Below are 22,661 nucleotides of genomic sequence, written 5' to 3'. Positions count from 1 at the left end.
AATATTTAAAATAAATAATAAATAATAATTTTAAAATCAACTTAAAGTTATTAAATTTTATCAACTCCCCATTCAAACTAAGGTAGAAATAATTGAACAAGAGATTTGAAAGCCAATGCATGAGAGGCAAAAGTCAGCAATGATTGTGCCAATTGTGGGTTCCTTATCGCTGATAGCCATGTGTGCACCAAGGCTATAAACAAGTTGGGCTGCTCCTAATTTTGTTTGGCTACCAATTTCATCACACCCAAATTGGGTCCAAGTTGTGAACAAGCACTAATAATGCCCATCGGTTATCGTTCCATGCGATTCACTTTTTTTGTAGTGTCCTTAACATTGTTATTATTATTATTATTATTATTATTATTATTATTATTATTATTATTATTAAGTACATGAATAAAATAAATAATAAAATTTTATTGCATTTTTTTAAGTACATGTTATGTCTTCTTAACTATTAAATATTAGAATTTTGATACTAAATATAAAAAAATATTAAATATGTTTACATTTTATTCTTACTGTGATGTAATAATGATAATATTAAAAATAAAATGACATAATATCTGGAGTTTTTTTAATTATTTAAATCTAAGCTTAACTTCTTATAATTTTAAAAAAATTTAAATTATATAAATTACATATTTATGATATGATGTTGACATCACGACTTGATCATAATTTAATTATGGATATAATCATTCGATGATACAATAATTTCTTTTCCTCAATGACAAATTCGATTCTGAAAATATAAGGAATGGGTTTATTATTCTACTAAATAATGGCAAATTGTAATGTTATATTTGACAATTTATAATAATTTCTAAAAATATTTTCAGTCTTTTTAAAACTTAAAAAATAAAAAATAAAAATTTAAATAATAAAAAAAAATATAATAGAAACGCTTCTTCGAATCAGAGCTATGAGTAGAAGATCCAACCCTCTTTGTCTCAATGTTTATACTCCTTATTTTTAACGAGTAAAGAATTTTAAGAGGAATAAATTCTACTACTTGTAGGATGATGATGCATGCGCAATTATGAAAGTGGCAGAGGACATTTCAAATTTCCACCTTGATGATGGTGTGTGCTTAAAAGTCAGACCAGCTGACAAGCCACAACCACCCACCACCAACCTTATAATATGCCAGCTATGGAAGAGGTTAATAAAAAACCGGAACAATGAGGGGGAGAATCGGAGCAGTATAACATTTCTTGAATATACAATTAATGGGGACAAAACTGAAAGCTCATCCACAAAGACTTGGTGGGGTGGAGGGGCGTGTTGCTTTCTCCCATGGGAAATGACACAAGGATGGATCCAAATCACAGCCACCCGCCAATAGGGAAAAACAAAAGTTCACTTTCACTGTAAATTCCAAACAAAACTTGATTCCCATGCCGTTTCTGCAATGTTTGGAGCCTCATTTCACAAGCACTGAAAGTAAATCACAGAGAGTTGTTAATGGGACCATGCTTCGATTATTGTTTGTAAACTAAACCCTGATTAAACTATCCGCAACAGCATCAATGATGGGACCATCTCCAATCCAAAATCCCCTTTGTTGACCACACTTTTGGCAATAAATAAACTGTAAGATCCAACCAGTCCAGTAACCAATATGCTGATATAACCCTTAGTGGATGATGGCTAGAAGACTTCGATCTTGTTGGCTTCAGACAAGGCTTTCCCTCTAAATGTCCCTGTCACCGATTCCACAGTCCCTTTGTCAAAATTGTGGGCATCAAAGTCAATGTCATCACCACAACCTCCACTGTTGCCAGTTGCCACAACTAGATTAACCAAGGATGAGAATTACCACCAATACCATGTTGCGTTGTCTACAAAAAAGGACAAGAAAAAGAAGTTGAAAGCTCTTATTTTCCAATTTCTTCCATCTTCCTGAGAATTTGCTTGATGTTGGGTCTAAGAGTTGGTGAGGGAGAACAACAAGCCATGGCAAGCTGAAACAATTTGAGAACGCATTCTTCAGATACAGGGCTGAGAAGAATGCATGGATTGAACACATCATTTATCCTATGGTCAAGGACTGCATTTCTGTGGACCCCGCATTTCGGCTCAATGCGTTTCCCACTCGATGGCGAGCTCGATTTTTATTTGAAAAAATTGATTTTTATTGATTATTTGAAAATGACTTGGAGTCGCCACTTATTTTTGTTTTATTTTTAAAGGGTAAACAAAATAAGAAAGAAAAACCCTAAGTGTGACTCCTTGTTTTGGAAAAGATTGGTCTACGAAAAACCGGATCGGGTTCGGGGGTCAGGTTACTTATTGGGAAGGTACGGTACGGACCGTAGCACCCCTCTAAGTCCCTAAAGTCGGGTCTCTACTAATAAAATGAAGCTGACGTGGCAATTGATGAGTAAAACAATGAATACCCAAATCGATCATGCACAATATGAGAAGTAAAGCATGTATAAAGAATTGGCGAAATATGAATAGATGCGCACCTGGACGACGAACCACAAGGCGCTATCAAAAACAGGGTTAATGAACAAACACAGAAAGATAATATATATATCAAGGAACAGAGTAAATCAATCACATATAGCTAATGAATCAATCAATCAGTCAATCAATCATGAAGTCCCATATGTAGGGCCCCCACCAAAGCCCATTTATTTTGCATGTATCAAATCTGTAAATTCCATCACTAGGAATTACGAAATTTGATTCTTGCTTATTTTAAAACAGTTTAAAAACAAGAGAGATGAAAATTGCATGCCCAAAGGAAAAATGGCATCAACATTTGATTAAAAAATGAGGCTTGTAAAACCTAAAATCTCTAAAGATGGAAGATGGGGAAGTTGAGGTTATTTGAGAAATTGGAATTTGGAAAATCATTTAAAAAAGGGGTTTAGAAAAATTACTTAAAAAAATGGGATTCTTGATACCTAAGACTCTAAGGATGAAAAACTTGGATTATTTAAAGAAAGGGATTTAGAAAGCTATTTTTAAAACCAAAAAGAAGAAATGGAAGGTGACACGTGGCCAAGGGTGGTCATACATAGTTCAGGCAAGGGCGGAGGCTTGAGTTGGAATCATTTGCTCCAAGCATTCTGCATGAAACACGTGGCTGCAGGGTTGCTAGAGTAGCTATGTTTAGGTGTCTTCTTCTTCGCGATGAAGTGACGTAGGGCAACCACCCAGAAGAACTCAGGGAATCCCACTGTAATCACCACACTTGGCATTTCCCGCATCTTTCTCCTTACGAATCAAACGAATGGTAAGGGCATGACGCACAGTGCTCTCAGCTGGACGGAGTGCATTTGCTTCTGCCAGCGTTTTCTGAAGCTCGTCTTCAAACTCGGATCCATCCCATATTAAGTAATGAAAGGGATTTTGTGAGGAAGAATGCACCCTGCAGCCAGGGAGTGCACTGAAGCCTGCTGGAGCTGGTCTTCCTCATCGGAATAACCCAGAGTGCCGGCGATTCCTCCAGCAAGAAGCTGCAGTACTGTCCCTATCTGCGACTGCTGATGTAATGACTTCCGCTGCTGCGTCAATTTGCGTGCAGTCCCACTTTCCGTGTGACCATATCTCATTCAAGCATGCTCACAGTCACCCATACCTAGTGGACTTCACTTCTCTTCACTGCCTTTTTGATTCTCTAAGTCTTATAATCTGGCCATCATCTCAAGTCTTCAATGGGATATTTCTGATCGCAACTCCCAACAGTCTTGCTAGTAACTCTTCAAATTCATGCATCACCAATCCATTTGAAACGCCAAAACCCAAACCCTCTTTCTCACTCACAGTCCATGCATAGAACAAGATTCAAAAACGAGAATGTAACCACCACAGAGAAGAAACCATGGAGGCAGAACATGAAAGAACACTGGTAAAAATATCTTCAAAAAGGGCTTCAATGGTTGCTTAGCGTTCCGGTGATGGCGGAGGCGTTTCGCCGCCGGCGGCAAGCCGCCGGCGTCATTCGATGACGGCTTTGCTTGCTTTATTTCTTTCTCAATTCCTCATTTGCTTCCTCAGTGCATCTTCTCTATGACTTTCATCTTTCAATCATTTCATCCCCCCGATCTTAAAACCGATCATGATTCTTGGGTCCAAAAGGAATTTTCAGCCACCTTTGAATTATTATAATATACCACAATAGTCCCTTCAATCCAACTGATTATCTGGATGCCATCGAATGAACCAGAAACTAAAGGGTCTCAACAGCAAAGACACCCTGAGATTGAATGAACTGAGGATGCCTCATAAGGGGCTTGCATATAGCCTCCAGGAAAAAAAAAAAAAACCACCCTGACTCAAACTTTTCAGGTGGAGATGGGAAAACCGATACAGTCAACAACCAAAGCATCAAGGGCAGAGGGAAACCGCAAACAGAGTACTCATACTGGACACTGAATGAACCCCATGAACTTCATTTCACACATCAGTCAATAGGCTCAGATAGAAGAGTGAATTGAAACTGATTTCAAATGATTTTTAAAAATGAAAACAAAGGTGGGAATACTGATATCTCATAAGAGACCCCAAAACAGGGGATATAAAACCAGTTAAGAATTAGACATGAGGCAAAAGCAAGCAAACCCAAATACAAGAAAAACAAACTTAAAAACCCAACAAACACATTCAAACACCAAACTAGAAACTCATGGATATCCGGAAGCAAGATAAAAATGATAATGAACATAGGCCATACCTGAAAAACCTCCTTACAAACGAGAACTCGCCTGGTTTCAAACTCTGTTTTTCTTTTTATATCACCTCTGGATCCCCTCAATGCTCTCTGGAATCCTCTCTATCTTGACCTCCAAACCAAAGGAATGCCCTGCAACTTCCAGCTTGCTTCTCCAAGAACCTCCTCTGAAAGCTCCTCCCTCCTCTGGTTTCTTTCTCTGGTTTCACTCTAAAAAAATGCTCTCCTCTCTCTCCCGAAACATGCTCTCCTTTTTCTCTATCCAGCTCCCCTCAAACTCTTTAACGGCCGAGCCTGCTCAGAGAGCTCCTGCAGCTGCCAGAGAACCCTCTCTAATCCCACCTGCTCCTCTTTTCCTCCCCCCAAAAACCCTCTCACCCTCTGGTTCTTTCTCTCGCTAAAACTCTCTGCTCTGTTTTTCTTCCTAGTTCTCTCCCTCGTCTTCCTCACTCAGCTCCGCAGCCCCAAGAAAAATCCCCCCCCCAAAATATCTCTAACGGACTCTGAAAAGCACTCCCCCACTCCAACTGCCAGAGACGCTCCTCCATTAACGGCTTCCAGATTCCCATGCAACGTGTCCCCTTTTGATTGGCTTCCCAAACCACTATTATGATTCTCTCATGGCTTCTTAGGTGCTGACACGTGGCTGACCAAGGCTCTTCCACATGGTAAAATTGAGCTGCAAGGTAGGAATGACCTAAAAGGGGGTCTACAAATATGCCCCTCTTCGGTAGAGTTCACGAGTGTAAAGAACATGAACACTGGAGTGAAAAGTAAGTGTGAATAGTGAGTGGAATGGAGTGAACTCTACCGAAGAACCAAGGAGACCCCCATAGAGACACTAGCGAAACACGAACTCACTGGAACCAACGACCGAACACAAAGGCTCTAATCCTAAGAGAAAAAGATGTCACAAAATGCCTCTGAAGCCACACTAAGGATCCAAGCTCCCTCTAAGACGTCTCCAAAAGTGACTCGAAGATCAATGTCAAAGATGAGTAACAGTCGAACCACCCTGGAGTACAAGAAAGAATGTGCCCGAAGGAAACTACCCTATGTGAACTACATGAGAAGACTAGGTGCAGGGTGCCCAACGACATGACAAAAATACGCATCACGGAATCAAAGAACTATGTCATGTGCAATGGAATGGGAAGTCTAGAAGAGCAATGACGATCAAGCAATAAGCTCCAGGTAACTGAGTGAGGAAAATGACTCTGAAAAACCAAAATGGAGGAATAATGGCGACTCAGAATGCAAAGAAGACTCAACTATGCAGGCGTGACTCGGAGGTGAACAAGACTCAACTCAATCCGACAAAACAATGACCGATCGATATAGGTGCGGTCCCGACTCAAACTGAACTGATAGGAAGATGGCCGATCGATATAGGTGCGGCCCCGAATCTAACTGACAAGACAATGACCGATCGATATAGGTGCGGTCCCGACTCAAACTGGACTGATAGGAAGATGGCCGATCGATATAGGTGCGGCCCCGACTCAAACTGACACGATAATGACCGATCGTATAGGTGCGGTCCCGACTCGAACTGAACTGATAGGAAGATGGCCGATCAATATAGGTGCGGCCCCGGACTCTAACTGATAAGACAAATGACCGATCGATATAGGTGCGGTCCCGACTCAAACTGGACTGATAGGAAGATGGCCGACCGATATAGGTGCGGCCCCGACTCAAACTGACATGATGAATGACCGATCGATATAGGTGCGGTCCCGACTCGAACTGAACTGATAGGAAGATGGCCGATCAATATAGGTGCGGCCCCGGACTCTAACTGATAAGACAAATGACCGATTGATATAGGTGCGGTCCCGACTCGAACTGAACTGATAGGAAGATGGCCGATCGATATAGGTGCGGCCCCGACTCAAACTGATATGATGAATGACCGATCGATATAGGTGCGGTCCCGACTCGAACTGAACTGATAGGAAGATGGCCGATCGATATAGGTGCGGCCCCGGACTCTAACTGACAAGACAAATGACCGATCGATATAGGTGCGGTCCCGACTCGAAATGAACTGATAGGAAGATGGCCGATCGATATAGGTGCGGCCCTGACTCAAACTGATATGATGAATGACCGATCGATATAGGTGCGGTCCCGACTCGAACTGAACTGATAGGAAGATGGCCGATCGATATAGGTGCGGCCCCGGACTCTAACTGACAAGACAAATGACCGATCGATATAGGTGCGGTCCCGACTCGAACTGAACTGATAGGAAGATGGCCGATCGATATAGGTGCGGCCCCGACTCAAACTGACACGATAATGACCGATCGTATAGGTGCGGTCCCGACTCGAACTGAACTGATAGGAAGATGGCCGATCGATATAGGTGCGGCCCCGGACTCTAACTGACAAGACAAATGACCGATCGATATAGGTGCGGTCCCGACTCGAACTGAACTGATAGGAAGATGGCCGATCGATATAGGTGCGGCCCCGACTCAAACTGACACGACGAATGACCGATCGATATAGGTGCGGTCCCGACTCGAACTGAACTGATAGGAAGATGGCCGATCGATATAGGTGCGGCCCCAAACTCTAACTGACACTGATGATGATGAATGACTTGGTCAAGTGACCCGAAACCAAAGGATGACTCAGATAATAATGCAAACAAACTCGATCGGAGGGGATATGCCCCAGTATGACAACTCATGCGGATCGACAACTAGGTCGACAGATAATGAAGCCTATGAAAGGTCCGATGATCTCGGAGAAGGAGGGTATGCCCCAGTATGCAACTCAAGGGAATCAACAACTAGATCAAAAAGGTGAATGAAGACTGCGGAAGGTCTAATGCTCTCAAAGATGGGGTATGCCCCAGTATGTAATGATGAACAGACAGAGAAGCAAAATGCCTCAAAACTACTGTACTCTGAGATATGCTCATCCATCATGTAATGAAAATGTCCAACCTCAAATAGGTAAAGCCAAATAGGACCATGTGTCATGACACCATGCTGACAAAACAAAACTAACTGATGAATAACAACAATAATGATGACCAGTGCTCAAAATGAAAAGAGCAAGCAAACCAACATTCAACATGCCAACTATCAAAATGAAAGCATCAACACTAATAAGTCAACAATCTGTCAGGCCCTGCCATCATGGAAGATGTTGAACCTAAAGTCCAAAAGATATATGAAAGCACAACCAAGGTGATCGAGGACTGATCTACATCTCCTCATAATCGAGAAAGGGGTGAGGTCATGTGCCATGGTAAGATGTGTAAGATAAAAGGAGGTGACGGTCAGGCTCCGGTATGATAGAAGGTATGAAAGTATCCATGGTGAAACGTCTGAGTATGAAATGAAAGGTAGGGAGATATCCGAGATCATCCAAGTATGCCGAGAAGACTAAACCTGAGGTGTCGATAACTCCATAACCCATCGTAAGCAGCAATCACAAACAGGAAGTCAAGCCTCAATGTCAAAACCTCCAACAAGGTGGCTATGCCCCAGTATGCAATGAGGACAACATGAAATAATCCAATGATCTCCCTATCACTCGTCAGGTGCTCTAATGTCAAGAACCAATCTGATCTCCCTCCAAAAGATGGACATGCCCCAGTGTAAAGGATCCAAATAGGGTGGCTATGCTCCAATGAAAAATGCTCTCCATCCCGGCTATGCCCCAGTGTAAAGTAGTGTATCCGAGTCAACAAATCAATCAACCTCTACTCCTGGTGCCAAAACGGAAACATCTCAACATAATCCATATGAATCAGAATCCCCGGGCTCCATGAATGTGAATGCGGTGGCTATGCCCCAGTATAAACTAACTGAAGTGACTATGCTCCAATGACCAATCAAAGTCCATCACCAATGAGAGGGCTACGCCTCAAATAAAATCGTCATCTCAAAAACCAACCATCGATGAGTAGAGTGTGTCCCAATGCAGAGTATCGAGTAGAGCGACTGTATCTCCAATAAAAACGCCCTCTGAAATGGCTATGCCTCAGTGTAGGGTCATCCCACAACTCCTAATCCATCGTAATCCAAGTAAAGAAGCGAACTGACTATGCCTCAGTGCAAGGCACCATCCCGAAAGAAAACGTCATCGATGAGCGGGGTATGCCCCAATGTAGATAATGTCGCCTCTGAAAATCCATCACTGATAAGAGGGGTATGACCCAGTGTAAATCATCATCTCAACTCCCTATCCATCATGCTCTGAGAAATAATCACCGACCAAGCTCGAGTATTGCCCATGTGTGAGCCGTCAAACACAATGTGAAGTAATGGCCTCAGGGTGGTCTTCAGACACGGGACGTAACGTAGGCCAAGGTAATAGGGTGAAAGAAACGAAAGGAAACTAGGCTCAAAAATCCTAATGATACAATCCCCATACCCCTCGTGCATGATATGTAATGCGTAGAAAATGTCATGAGTCCCGGACCTAGGGGTCCCTACACAAAAAGTGATGATAACTGAATGGTTGCATCGAATAAGCAAGAATAAAGTGTGGATGCTGAACCCATGTCAAACATCAGACAGAATGAGAAAAGAATGAGATAAGATGAAGTGGAGTGAAACGGAGGGATAAAATAAAGATGAAAGAAGGCGAAGAGATAGAAAAGTGAGTGATGGTCACCCTGCATCAAAGCATGGAAAGTAGTCACATCCGAAATAGACGGAATGATGGATAGAGCAAGGATCCAGAGATACTGAAGAAAGGTCGCTCGCATCTCTCACAAAAAAAACAAATGGGCGAATCATACTCTCACCCAAAATGTACATCAAGATGAATCTCAAGAATAAGCTCCCATACGAGCTATCTCTAACACATACACTCAATGAAACAAACTAGCACGCCCATACACATGCCCAATGGAGAATAATAAAATGAACAATGCGCTATTTTTTTTTTTTTTTTTTTTTTTTTTTTTTGCGCATACTCTGATCAATAGTGAAGGATCTCCCATGAAATACATAGCTAAATGAATAAACTCTCCCCATATACGAATGTAACATGAATCCTCAATAACAAGACGACCTCTCAAAATAAGATCTCTGAACCACTGCCCATAAGGTGAATGGGGGAAAAAACGTGACAATCCTCCATGCAATGACGTGTGAGAAACCACCACTCAAGGTGGAACAAAGATAATGTCGAGTAAGCAATGATGAAAGAAAAAGCAGAGAACGAATATCACAAGTGGTGATATGTGACATCGGAGAATAGTGATGGAATGATCTCCAAGCGGAAAATATCATAATGAAGAGTGAGGAATAATGCCTGAATATGTATGTCAGGCCTGAAACTCATGACGCATCCACTCATAGCATGCAAACACTGCAGGGTGCCCGACCCGGTGTAATAGGTAAATGAGGTGATGAAAGAAAAGGCTATGTGCTCGTGTGAGGCTCAAAGGGCTAGCAACGGGTAACTCTATATGTGAGGGTGATAAAGTAAATAGGCTCATGAAATGATGGCCACCCATCCTTTGACCACAACCTCAAACATCGTGTTTTCAGGATCCCACATGGTCAATACTAAAGACTGGTACCCATCCAACAAAGTCACGTCAACTCCTCCGAAATCGTGCGAAAAACTCCCACTGATGCTCTATGACAACCATCAATGTCCTCTGATAATCACCTCACTCCATCATCATAAGCTACTCACCATCGTCTCATAAAATCAATCTCTCTGATCGCATCAAAACACCTGAAGTCATGTGCAGTGACTCAAATCTGAATGATCCATGACGATCCATCTGCCTCAACAACATCATCAAGCAGTCAAGCCACTCTCTCATCACGATCCATCTATCATCGTGTGAAGCTCACCTCGGGTCTAACCATCTCTGACTCTACCTAGTCAGATCAAGGAAATAATGGAAAGGAAAGGCAATGGTACTGTAGCATGATAAGGCGAACAAGGGCAGTAAAGTCGTGTAATGGTGCCAAGAGGTGGTGTCATGTCAGGCTCAAAATGGGTAGGTCAACAAGTCCACAGAGTCAGGGTATGGATATGGATATGGTACTGCTGTAATCAAAAAGGTGAAATGGGTCACAGCCTCAAACCCCTTAGGTCGATCTCCTGATCCTAGGTCAATAGGCTCAATATCCTCCATGATAGGTCAGGCCAAAGTGATCGTGATGTAAGTGAAAGATGTATCATATCGAAAGCATAACACGCATCAACACAAGATGTGTAAAACACACTTACGAGAAAAATGCCACAATACTCAGATAAAATATTATATCACTAAATGAACCAACGAGTACATCATGTGTGAAATGATAAAGGACTACAAACAACTGGACTCTCAACATGAAACTAAAAACAATGACCCTAAACCGAAAACAAGACTCAACAAAACAAAAACAACTCTGACGAACTGAAAACTGGACTCAACAAAAGGGAAAATGACTCTGATGATGACCATAATCAGGATGAAAATGTGCTCTGAAGTGAACTACTGCATAGTGGTGTATCCATGTTGACTGAACCAAGTCCTCAACCTGGAAGATCCCGAAATACCATGTGCCAACAGTATCCTCAATATCCAAATCAATCTACTGAAGACCAGGAGGAGGAGGAACCGCATGTGTAGAATGTGTAGGCAGGGGATTGGTGGTCACACTTGGCCTAGCCAAGTCAACCACCCCTGAATCAATCAAATCCTGTATCGCATGATGGAGTGCTGAACAACGCTCAGTATCATGCCCCTGCATCTGATGATATAAGCAATGCTCATGGGAGCGAAAATGTGGAGGAATAGGATGTGGCAAAGGGCGTGGCGCCAAAGGAACAATCACTCCAGCGTCTCTGAGCTTCTCAAAAGCTCTAGTCAAAGTCATACCCAACGGAGTGAACTGTCTCGCGGGCCTCTGTGCATATGGCCTGGGTGGCGGGTGAGTAGCGGCTCTCGGATGCGGTGGTCGTGGCTGCGTGCTGGTCTGAGCAATATAAGGCTCCTGAGCATAATCCGGCTGATACTGATACTGCGGATGAAGGAAATGAGCTCTGACTGAAGGAGGCCTGTAAAGTGAGTGATGTGCAGGCCTCCGATGCTGATAGCTAATAGCACCAACCTCTCCAGATCTACTGAATGGTCCCATCAACTTCTTCCCCTTACTGTCAGGGGAAGGAGTAGTATCTGTCCATAATCCTCGAGCAATGGCCTCCTCAACACTGAAAGCTGCCTGAACCAAACTCTTGAGATCCTGAAATGGGATGCCCACAAGACGTCTCGTGAACCTCGGCTGTAGGTTCCGAAGAACCATATCAATCTGATCCTGCTCCTTAGGCCGGTCTACCATACCAGCCACCTTTGCCCTCCAACGAGTGACAAATGAAGAAATAGACTCCTCTGGCCTCTGTCTAGTGGCCTCCAACTCTCGTCTGGATACATCAATATCGGCACTGAAAGCGAACTGAGTCAGGAACTCACGAGCCACGTCCTCCCAGGTGCGGAGTCTCGAAGGCTCAACTGAAGCAAACCATCTCTGAGCTGCTCCACTAAGTGACATCGGGAAGAGGGCCACCAACTGTGCATCATCTATCCCATGTGCTCTCATGACTGTGCTGTATAGTCTCAAATGGATCTTAGGACAACCAATCCCACTGTAACGCTCAATGTCTGGCATGCGAAACTTGGCGGGCAAGCTAGCCGCCGGTATGCCGTCTCTGTCATCCCAAGTCAAACCTCCATCCTGCAATCTGATCTGTCTCATCATGGACTCAAGCCTCTCAACCTTGGCCTCCTGCTCGGCCAATCGAGTATCCTCAATAGTAGGAACCATGGGAGGCGGCACTGTGACAGTAGGTGGTGGAATGGTCTCATAATGATCTGCCAGATGGAATGGAGTACCAAGTGAAACCCCAGGTGGACGAGTCTGTGCTGTCTGAGATGCATGAGGAACTGTCTCATCAATGACCATGCCAACCGGCTGGGGATCCTGGCGAGAACTCTCTATCTGATCCAAGCGCCTACTGACTCCGGCCATGAACTCCTGAATGGAAGTGAGTGTGGAAGCTAGCTCGTCTGACATCTCAACTGAACTGTCTGAACTCAAATATGAATCTGATCTGATCAATCGTCCTCTAACTCTCCTCCAAGAATGTGACTCCAGACTCAACCGACTCCTAAACTGACTTCCTACAATGCAAACAAGATGGATGAAGGACACGAGATGAAACTCTAAAAGACAACAGTACAACATACAAACACATGGTCCAGAGGTGGCAATCAGAAATCTGGATATATGACGAGAACTCTGGAGTCATAAAGGTGTCCACTGTGAGATGGCTACAAATGTGACTAGAGAATTCCTATCAATAATCCAAGATGAAAGAGGTGTGAAAAACACACTATCACGAGATCGGTACTCCATCAATAAACATATACCTTTAACTCAACTTCCAACCCAAGCTCCATAAGAGAAAAAATGATAGGGTGATCAAGGCGAATCTCTCGAAAAAAGTGTGGATGTGAAAATGCGCCTTTCACCTTTCCGTAATGAAAATATGAGCATCGGGTTGAAAATTGAATCAAGTATCCAACGAAGAAATGAGGTACTGAGCCCGTGATAGGTGTACAATGCAAAAAGATGATCAATGAGCATATCCCAAAGTATCAAGTGAGTGTCAACAAAGTGAAAGAAGTGTGCCGAGCCAAGAAATGATAACAAAAAGCCCTAGGGAGAAAACATGCTAAACTCGTCAAGTGAAAAGCACAAACTAAGGCGACAAGATGAAGGGTGATCCAACCGATACTCAAACTCATACCAATCTCCGAGCACTCTCAACTGGAGACTAAAAAGAGGGAAAACTGGATCCGAACTGTAACTAAAGAGGCTCTGAAGGCCCTCAGATGCACCCACGTGTAGGGAGGGGGTCCTAATAGAAGGATCTACGGCTCAACCTACGAGGTCAAGGTGGCTCTAAATGGATATGGGTGGACTTTTAAAAGATCCCTAGCAGAAGCGATCATACCCTCCAACGGTACGCAACCCTCTGCACGCCTCAGAAAAGACGGGGCGCTTCCATGCAAGGTGGACATCGCATCCACACATGCACTACCTCGACATCCCAGGGGGTTTCCTATGGTGAATCCTCTCAAACTCTCAACGCTCAATAGTCAACTAGAGTGCATAGTGATCAGTGTGGGTGCATCCGAAACCCTAAGAAGCTAAAGCAGAAGATGAAACACACTGGTCGCACAAATATCCATGAAACCTAGCTCAGGGCTATACAGGTCTTCAATGATCGGACTCCAATCGACATCAAAGTGTCGCACTCCTCCAGAATGCTCCCGTGCATCGATATAGCCCGTCGCTAGACCCTACTCCTAACCTCTATCTCGGTCAGAGTACAAACACACACAAGGCCTCACACTTGCAAAAGTGAGAACCGTAATGAAGGAAGTGACCGAGACTAGAGAGTGAGAGATAAGGGGATAGATGTGAGACCCACATAGACAAGCAACATGCAATCACGCAAGAGGAGGGCAGTCATGCAACACGCAATCAGGCAAAGCTCAGATATATCATCATGTACACACAAGATAAGCGAGAATACGACGATCAAGACGAATAGTGATACAAACATCATGCTCAAAGACGATCAAAATAGCATACAAGTCAGAGAATCAACATGTCAAGCTGAGTGATATACAGTGGTGAGTATATGCATGTGAAGTGATCAAAACAATCATGACAAAATCAGGGTCAACGTGCTAAGCAAAGCAATAAGATCAATCATCAATGATCCAACATGTCAATGTCTCAAACGAATATATCAATGAAACACAGAAGAAATCATGGCATCAGAATCCTCAATCAATATAAATCAATCAACACGATCAACGTGTCAAAGTCTCAAGTGGATATAAAATCCAAGCATGCATCAAATATCCTCAATGTGCAATCAAGAGATGAGTACCCACTGATCGACTCACCAAACGCCACATTTGCTTCACTTTAAGTTCAAGCTTGACCCTCTAAATGATCCCCAGTGGAGTCGCCATTTTGTGGACCCCGCATTTCGGCTCAATGCGTTTCCCACTCGATGGCGAGCTCGATTTTTATTTGAAAAAATTGATTTTTATTGATTATTTGAAAATGACTTGGAGTCGCCACTTATTTTTGTTTTATTTTTAAAGGGTAAACAAAATAAGAAAGAAAAACCCTAAGTGTGACTCCTTGTTTTGGAAAAGATTGGTCTACGAAAAACCGGATCGGGTTCGGGGGTCAGGTTACTTATTGGGAAGGTACGGTACGGACCGTAGCACCCCTCTAAGTCCCTAAAGTCGGGTCTCTACTAATAAAATGAAGCTGACGTGGCAATTGATGAGTAAAACAATGAATACCCAAATCGATCATGCACAATATGAGAAGTAAAGCATGTATAAAGAATTGGCGAAATATGAATAGATGCGCACCTGGACGACGAACCACAAGGCGCTATCAAAAACAGGGTTAATGAACAAACACAGAAAGATAATATATATATCACCTACTGACTCCGGCCATGAACTCCTGAATTAAAGATAATATATAATATATATCGATCGGTCATTTGTCTTGTCAGTTAGAGTCCGGGGCCGCACCTATATCGATCGGCCATCTTCCTATCAGTTCAGTTCGAGTCGGGACCGCACCTATATCGATCGGTCATTCATCATATCAGTTTGAGTCGGGGCCGCACCTATATCGATCGGCCATCTTCCTATCAGTTCAGTTCGAGTCGGGACCGCACCTATATCAATCGGTCATTTGTCTTATCAGTTAGAGTCCGGGGCCGCACCTATATTGATCGGCCATCTTCCTATCAGTTCAGTTCGAGTCGGGACCGCACCTATATCGATCGGTCATTCATCATGTCAGTTTGAGTCGGGGCCGCACCTATATCGGTCGGCCATCTTCCTATCAGTCCAGTTTGAGTCGGGACCGCACCTATATCGATCGGTCATTTGTCTTATCAGTTAGAGTCCGGGGCCGCACCTATATTGATCGGCCATCTTCCTATCAGTTCAGTTCGAGTCGGGACCGCACCTATACGATCGGTCATTATCGTGTCAGTTTGAGTCGGGGCCGCACCTATATCGATCGGCCATCTTCCTATCAGTCCAGTTTGAGTCGGGACCGCACCTATATCGATCGGTCATTGTCTTGTCAGTTAGATTCGGGGCCGCACCTATATCGATCGGCCATCTTCCTATCAGTTCAGTTTGAGTCGGGACCGCACCTATATCGATCGGTCATTGTTTTGTCGGATTGAGTTGAGTCTTGTTCACCTCCGAGTCACGCCTGCATAGTTGAGTCTTCTTTGCATTCTGAGTCGCCATTATTCCTCCATTTTGGTTTTTCAGAGTCATTTTCCTCACTCAGTTACCTGGAGCTTATTGCTTGATCGTCATTGCTCTTCTAGACTTCCCATTCCATTGCACATGACATAGTTCTTTGATTCCGTGATGCGTATTTTTGTCATGTCGTTGGGCACCCTGCACCTAGTCTTCTCATGTAGTTCACATAGGGTAGTTTCCTTCGGGCACATTCTTTCTTGTACTCCAGGGTGGTTCGACTGTTACTCATCTTTGACATTGATCTTCGAGTCACTTTTGGAGACGTCTTAGAGGGAGCTTGGATCCTTAGTGTGGCTTCAGAGGCATTTTGTGACATCTTTTTCTCTTAGGATTAGAGCCTTTGTGTTCGGTCGTTGGTTCCAGTGAGTTCGTGTTTCGCTAGTGTCTCTATGGGGGTCTCCTTGGTTCTTCGGTAGAGTTCACTCCATTCCACTCACTATTCACACTTACTTTTCACTCCAGTGTTCATGTTCTTTACACTCGTGAACTCTACCGAAGAGGGGCATATTTGTAGACCCCCTTTTAGGTCATTCCTACCTTGCAGCTCAATTTTACCATGTGGAAGAGCCTTGGTCAGCCACGTGTCAGCACCTAAGAAGCCATGAGAGAATCATAATAGTGGTTTGGGAAGCCAATCAAAAGGGGACACGTTGCATGGGAATCTGGAAGCCGTTAATGGAGGAGCGTCTCTGGCAGTTGGAGTGGGGGAGTGCTTTTCAGAGTCCGTTAGAGATATTTTGGGGGGGGGATTTTTCTTGGGGCTGCGGAGCTGAGTGAGGAAGACGAGGGAGAGAACTAGGAAGAAAAACAGAGCAGAGAGTTTTAGCGAGAGAAAGAACCAGAGGGTGAGAGGGTTTTTGGGGGGAGGAAAAGAGGAGCAGGTGGGATTAGAGAGGGTTCTCTGGCAGCTGCAGGAGCTCTCTGAGCAGGCTCGGCCGTTAAAGAGTTTGAGGGGAGCTGGATAGAGAAAAAGGAGAGCATGTTTCGGGAGAGAGAGGAGAGCATTTTTTTAGAGTGAAACCAGAGAAAGAAACCAGAGGAGGGAGGAGCTTTCAGAGGAGGTTCTTGGAGAAGCAAGCTGGAAGTTGCAGGGCATTCCTTTGGTTTGGAGGTCAAGATAGAGAGGATTCCAGAGAGCATTGAGGGGATCCAGAGGTGATATAAAAAGAAAAACAGAGTTTGAAACCAGGCGAGTTCTCGTTTGTAAGGAGGTTTTTCAGGTATGGCCTATGTTCATTATCATTTTTATCTTGCTTCCGGATATCCATGAGTTTCTAGTTTGGTGTTTGAATGTGTTTGTTGGGTTTTTAAGTTTGTTTTTCTTGTATTTGGGTTTGCTTGCTTTTGCCTCATGTCTAATTCTTAACTGGTTTTATATCCCCTGTTTTGGGGTCTCTTATGAGATATCAGTATTCCCACCTTTGTTTTCATTTTTAAAAATCATTTGAAATCAGTTTCAATTCACTCTTCTATCTGAGCCTATTGACTGATGTGTGAAATGAAGTTCATGGGGTTCATTCAGTGTCCAGTATGAGTACTCTGTTTGCGGTTTCCCTCTGCCCTTGATGCTTTGGTTGTTGACTGTATCGGTTTTCCCATCTCCACCTGAAAAGTTTGAGTCAGGGTGGTTTTTTTTTTTTTTCCTGGAGGCTATATGCAAGCCCCTTATGAGGCATCCTCAGTTCATTCAATCTCAGGGTGTCTTTGCTGTTGAGACCCTTTAGTTTCTGGTTCATTCGATGGCATCCAGATAATCAGTTGGATTGAAGGGACTATTGTGGTATATTATAATAATTCAAAGGTGGCTGAAAATTCCTTTTGGACCCAAGAATCATGATCGGTTTTAAGATCGGGGGGATGAAATGATTGAAAGATGAAAGTCATAGAGAAGATGCACTGAGGAAGCAAATGAGGAATTGAGAAAGAAATAAAGCAAGCAAAGCCGTCATCGAATGACGCCGGCGGCTTGCCGCCGGCGGCGAAACGCCTCCGCCATCACCGGAACGCTAAGCAACCATTGAAGCCCTTTTTGAAGATATTTTTACCAGTGTTCTTTCATGTTCTGCCTCCATGGTTTCTTCTCTGTGGTGGTTACATTCTCGTTTTTGAATCTTGTTCTATGCATGGACTGTGAGTGAGAAAGAGGGTTTGGGTTTTGGCGTTTCAAATGGATTGGTGATGCATGAATTTGAAGAGTTACTAGCAAGACTGTTGGGAGTTGCGATCAGAAATATCCCATTGAAGACTTGAGATGATGGCCAGATTATAAGACTTAGAGAATCAAAAAGGCAGTGAAGAGAAGTGAAGTCCACTAGGTATGGGTGACTGTGAGCATGCTTGAATGAGATATGGTCACACGGAAAGTGGGACTGCACGCAAATTGACGCAGCAGCGGAAGTCATTACATCAGCAGTCGCAGATAGGGACAGTACTGCAGCTTCTTGCTGGAGGAATCGCCGGCACTCTGGGTTATTCCGATGAGGAAGACCAGCTCCAGCAGGCTTCAGTGCACTCCCTGGCTGCAGGGTGCATTCTTCCTCACAAAATCCCTTTCATTACTTAATATGGGATGGATCCGAGTTTGAAGACGAGCTTCAGAAAACGCTGGCAGAAGCAAATGCACTCCGTCCAGCTGAGAGCACTGTGCGTCATGCCCTTACCATTCGTTTGATTCGTAAGGAGAAAGATGCGGGAAATGCCAAGTGTGGTGATTACAGTGGGATTCCCTGAGTTCTTCTGGGTGGTTGCCCTACGTCACTTCATCGCGAAGAAGAAGACACCTAAACATAGCTACTCTAGCAACCCTGCAGCCACGTGTTTCATGCAGAATGCTTGGAGCAAATGATTCCAACTCAAGCCTCCGCCCTTGCCTGAACTATGTATGACCACCCTTGGCCACGTGTCACCTTCCATTTCTTCTTTTTGGTTTTAAAAATAGCTTTCTAAATCCCTTTCTTTAAATAATCCAAGTTTTTCATCCTTAGAGTCTTAGGTATCAAGAATCCCATTTTTTTAAGTAATTTTTCTAAACCCCTTTTTTAAATGATTTTCCAAATTCCAATTTCTCAAATAACCTCAACTTCCCCATCTTCCATCTTTAGAGATTTTAGGTTTTACAAGCCTCATTTTTTAATCAAATGTTGATGCCATTTTTCCTTTGGGCATGCAATTTTCATCTCTCTTGTTTTTAAACTGTTTTAAAATAAGCAAGAATCAAATTTCGTAATTCCTAGTGATGGAATTTACAGATTTGATACATGCAAAATAAATGGGCTTTGGTGGGGGCCCTACATATGGGACTTCATGATTGATTGACTGATTGATTGATTCATTAGCTATATGTGATTGATTTACTCTGTTCCTTGATATATATATTATCTTTCTGTGTTTGTTCATTAACCCTGTTTTTGATAGCGCCTTGTGGTTCGTCGTCCAGGTGCGCATCTATTCATATTTCGCCAATTCTTTATACATGCTTTACTTCTCATATTGTGCATGATCGATTTGGGTATTCATTGTTTTACTCATCAATTGCCACGTCAGCTTCATTTTATTAGTAGAGACCCGACTTTAGGGACTTAGAGGGGTGCTACGGTCCGTACCGTACCTTCCCAATAAGTAACCTGACCCCCGAACCCGATCCGGTTTTTCGTAGACCAATCTTTTCCAAAACAAGGAGTCACACTTAGGGTTTTTCTTTCTTATTTTGTTTACCCTTTAAAAATAAAACAAAAATAAGTGGCGACTCCAAGTCATTTTCAAATAATCAATAAAAATCAATTTTTTCAAATAAAAATCGAGCTCGCCATCGAGTGGGAAACGCATTGAGCCGAAATGCGGGGTCCACAATTTCTGATTGAGTTAGGCAAGTAAAAATCCTCATCAGCTGATGGGTTCTCATTGATGGGTTCCCTCCCTGTAAGTAATTCAAGTAATATTACCCCAAGGCTGTAGATATCAGTCTCTTGGCATACATCCTTCATTTTGATGAGCTCAGGAGCCCTGTATCCCTGAGCTCCACAACTTTCAAGCATTTCTTGTCCTGCACTTGGATTCAAGAGGAGGTGTTGCCCAAAATCCGAGATGTAAGGTTGGAAATTTCGATCCAGAAGTATGTTCTTGGACTTGAGATTTCCATGGATTACAGGCTTCTGCAATCCTGTGTGGAGATGATCCAATCCTTGAGCAATACCAACAGATATTCTATAGATGACTGCCCATTTGTGAGACTCTCCATTTCCATCTGTACATTACAAACACAGCTTCTCTGCTTAAAATATTATGAATTGAAAGTTGGAAAGATTGGGAAACTCAACTGAAAAAACTCCAAATTAAATTCTTGTGCAGTTTGAGCAAACCCAAATTAGGGGTGCATGAATGAGGCCAAAGTAATTACTCAGACCACCAACCAAATTTCCAAATGAAACAAGAACCTGATGAAAGAAAACCTGAATTGTGAACCTAAACGAGGAAGGAATATCAGGACCACTGTGCATATAGATAAAGCAATTGGGATATTACTGAAATTGGGAAAACAGCAAAAGATGCAAAAGATGAGGAATCTATTAGGTGTGTTTAAATCCAAAAGATCAAAGTGGACATGCTATGGAGTCTCTGTGAAGTTCTTTTCCTAAAACCAGATTTAAAATTTAAGTTAAAAAGAAAATCCTGAATTCTTAGCTTTCCCTTTCATGTTGGACATGGACTTTATCCTACTCGCCATATTTCTTACCTTTTGTTGGGTACGAATTAAAGAAAGGAAATGACAGTCTATTAGGCATCTGATGTAGACTAGCCAGATCAAGCATGGTTACTCTGTTTCCATCTCTCTCTATTCAATGAGGATGTCCTTCTTACCATCAACACCACAAACCCAATTCATCACAAAGGCAAAGACATTATTACCCTCTGTTTGGTTGCTAAGAAAATACGAGAAAACAAAACGGACAAAAATTCTAAGATTTTCATTACTTTACTGGAAACCAAAAAGGTAAGATCAAATTTCATTCTTGTTTGCTTTTAGCAGAGTGAGAAATTGAAAAAAAAAACTCCGATCTCAGGTTTCTAATAATTTTCTTTGGAATCGACGAAAATCCTAACTCAAATCAGGTTCTTCATTTCTCAGAAATCAAAACAACAAAAACCATAAGATCTAAAGCATCAGTTCCTCCTCTGTTCTTCGACTCCCTCAGCAACCAAAACTAAACTATACTCAACTCAATACATTCCAGAAACAAAGACAAAAACAAAAACAAGGAAGCAAGAGAACTCAATTACCTCTGATGAAGCGCGCCAGATTCCCATATCCGTAAAATGGATGAACAAGAAGCTTCTCACCTTTAGGCCCTGCGTAAAACGCTTCAAGTGGAACCAAGCGATTATGCCTTATACACCCCAGCATATGAATCACACCAACAACTTCCTCCATTCTTCCGCTGCAAGCAGGCCTCAGAAACCGAAGCAGCCTCAGTGACCCCGCCCTCCTTCCCGTAAAACTAGCCTTGTACAAAGTTCCGTAATTTGACTTCCCAATCACTTCACCAGGCGCGTCCAATATATCATATATAGTAAGATCTTGGCCACCTTCAAAAGTTACCAAATTTTCTTTATTTTCTTCATCACTTTCCTTCAACTCCAAGCTTGCTTTCTCATCATCTTCATTCTGCCTTCTTTGTTTACAACACAAGTAGATGAAACACAACACAGTCGCTAGAAATGCTGCCGAGCACAGTGTTAGAATTAGCTTGAGCTTCTTGTCATCTTCCATCATATGGGAATTCCCTGGTTTTTCCTTTTAGTGTAATTGGAGAGGCTTTAATGATCTGGTATGGTGGGATCAGACCAAAAGTGGCTAGAAGATGAGAACAACACGCACTGGGATTCAATGGAAGGTTGAATTCCAATTCCTTTGAAAATGATTTCTTGGTTGAAACTGCATGTGAATTCAAAGAAAAAGAAAATGTGGATGGAATGGACTTTGTGAGGTGTGAAGCCAAGATTTTTTTGGAGAGCTCTCTGAGAAAAGATGCTTTGAAGTTTTCAACAAAAGAAGAACTTGGATTAAGAGAAAGAGAGAGGCGTCTGCAGGGAGGAAAATCTAGTTAAATACAGCTAGTTGCATGTGATGTTATCTAACCGATGGTGTCGAGTCGTGTACTGGAATACGAGGAAGTTACTGATATGCCATCCAAGATTCTCAAAATCACAATCTGCCGGTTTTCAAAGGAATGAAGGAAAAATAATGGACCCTCTTTAATGATTTGCTGCCAATCAAGCCCCATCTCTCGGTGGGTGGCTATGGTCTATTAATAATTAATGACTTGAGCGTTGAGCCTGGCCTATGAGATGCATGGACTAGAGGATATACAAAAGGAAAAATCTTAGATTCTCCATTTAGTATTTATTGAATTTGTAATCCTAATAATTCAAAGTGTTATGATAAGACGTAGATAGTTTGATAATAGAGCAAGGTATAAATAAATAAAATTATAATATAAAATAATGAGATCAAAGAATAAAACTATAAGATTTAAGTTAAATATAAAGAATTGAGAGCATATTATATATGTGACATATTATAATTTATTTCACCTTTTTGTGGGTAGT

At 42.6% G+C, this 22,661-nt stretch overlaps 2 protein-coding genes across 2 annotated transcripts; both read right to left on the bottom strand.

The window, feature by feature from the left end:
- Positions 1-11,262: 11,262 nt before the first annotated feature.
- LOC132255285 (uncharacterized) lies at positions 11,263-12,741 on the bottom strand. The gene has a single exon (XM_059743358.1). It carries the CDS (start codon positions 12,739-12,741, stop codon positions 11,263-11,265), a length of 1,479 nt encoding a protein of 492 aa, XP_059599341.1.
- A 7,069-nt stretch (positions 12,742-19,810) lies between these two features.
- On the bottom strand, positions 19,811-22,334 carry LOC100244014 (putative kinase-like protein TMKL1). Its single transcript, XM_019226304.2, has 2 exons — positions 21,333-22,334; positions 19,811-20,298 (listed from the first exon to the last, which is right to left on the bottom strand). The coding sequence occupies exons 1-2, from the start codon at positions 21,823-21,825 to the stop codon at positions 19,841-19,843; spliced, it is 951 nt and encodes a 316-aa protein (XP_019081849.2). The 5' UTR covers positions 21,826-22,334; the 3' UTR covers positions 19,811-19,840.
- Between the last annotated feature and the right edge of the window lie 327 nt (positions 22,335-22,661).

Source organism: Vitis vinifera, chromosome 16 (genome assembly GCF_030704535.1).
Source record: "Vitis vinifera cultivar Pinot Noir 40024 chromosome 16, ASM3070453v1".
Taxonomy (NCBI): domain Eukaryota; kingdom Viridiplantae; phylum Streptophyta; class Magnoliopsida; order Vitales; family Vitaceae; genus Vitis; species Vitis vinifera.
This window is presented reverse-complemented; position numbering and strand designations above follow the sequence as displayed.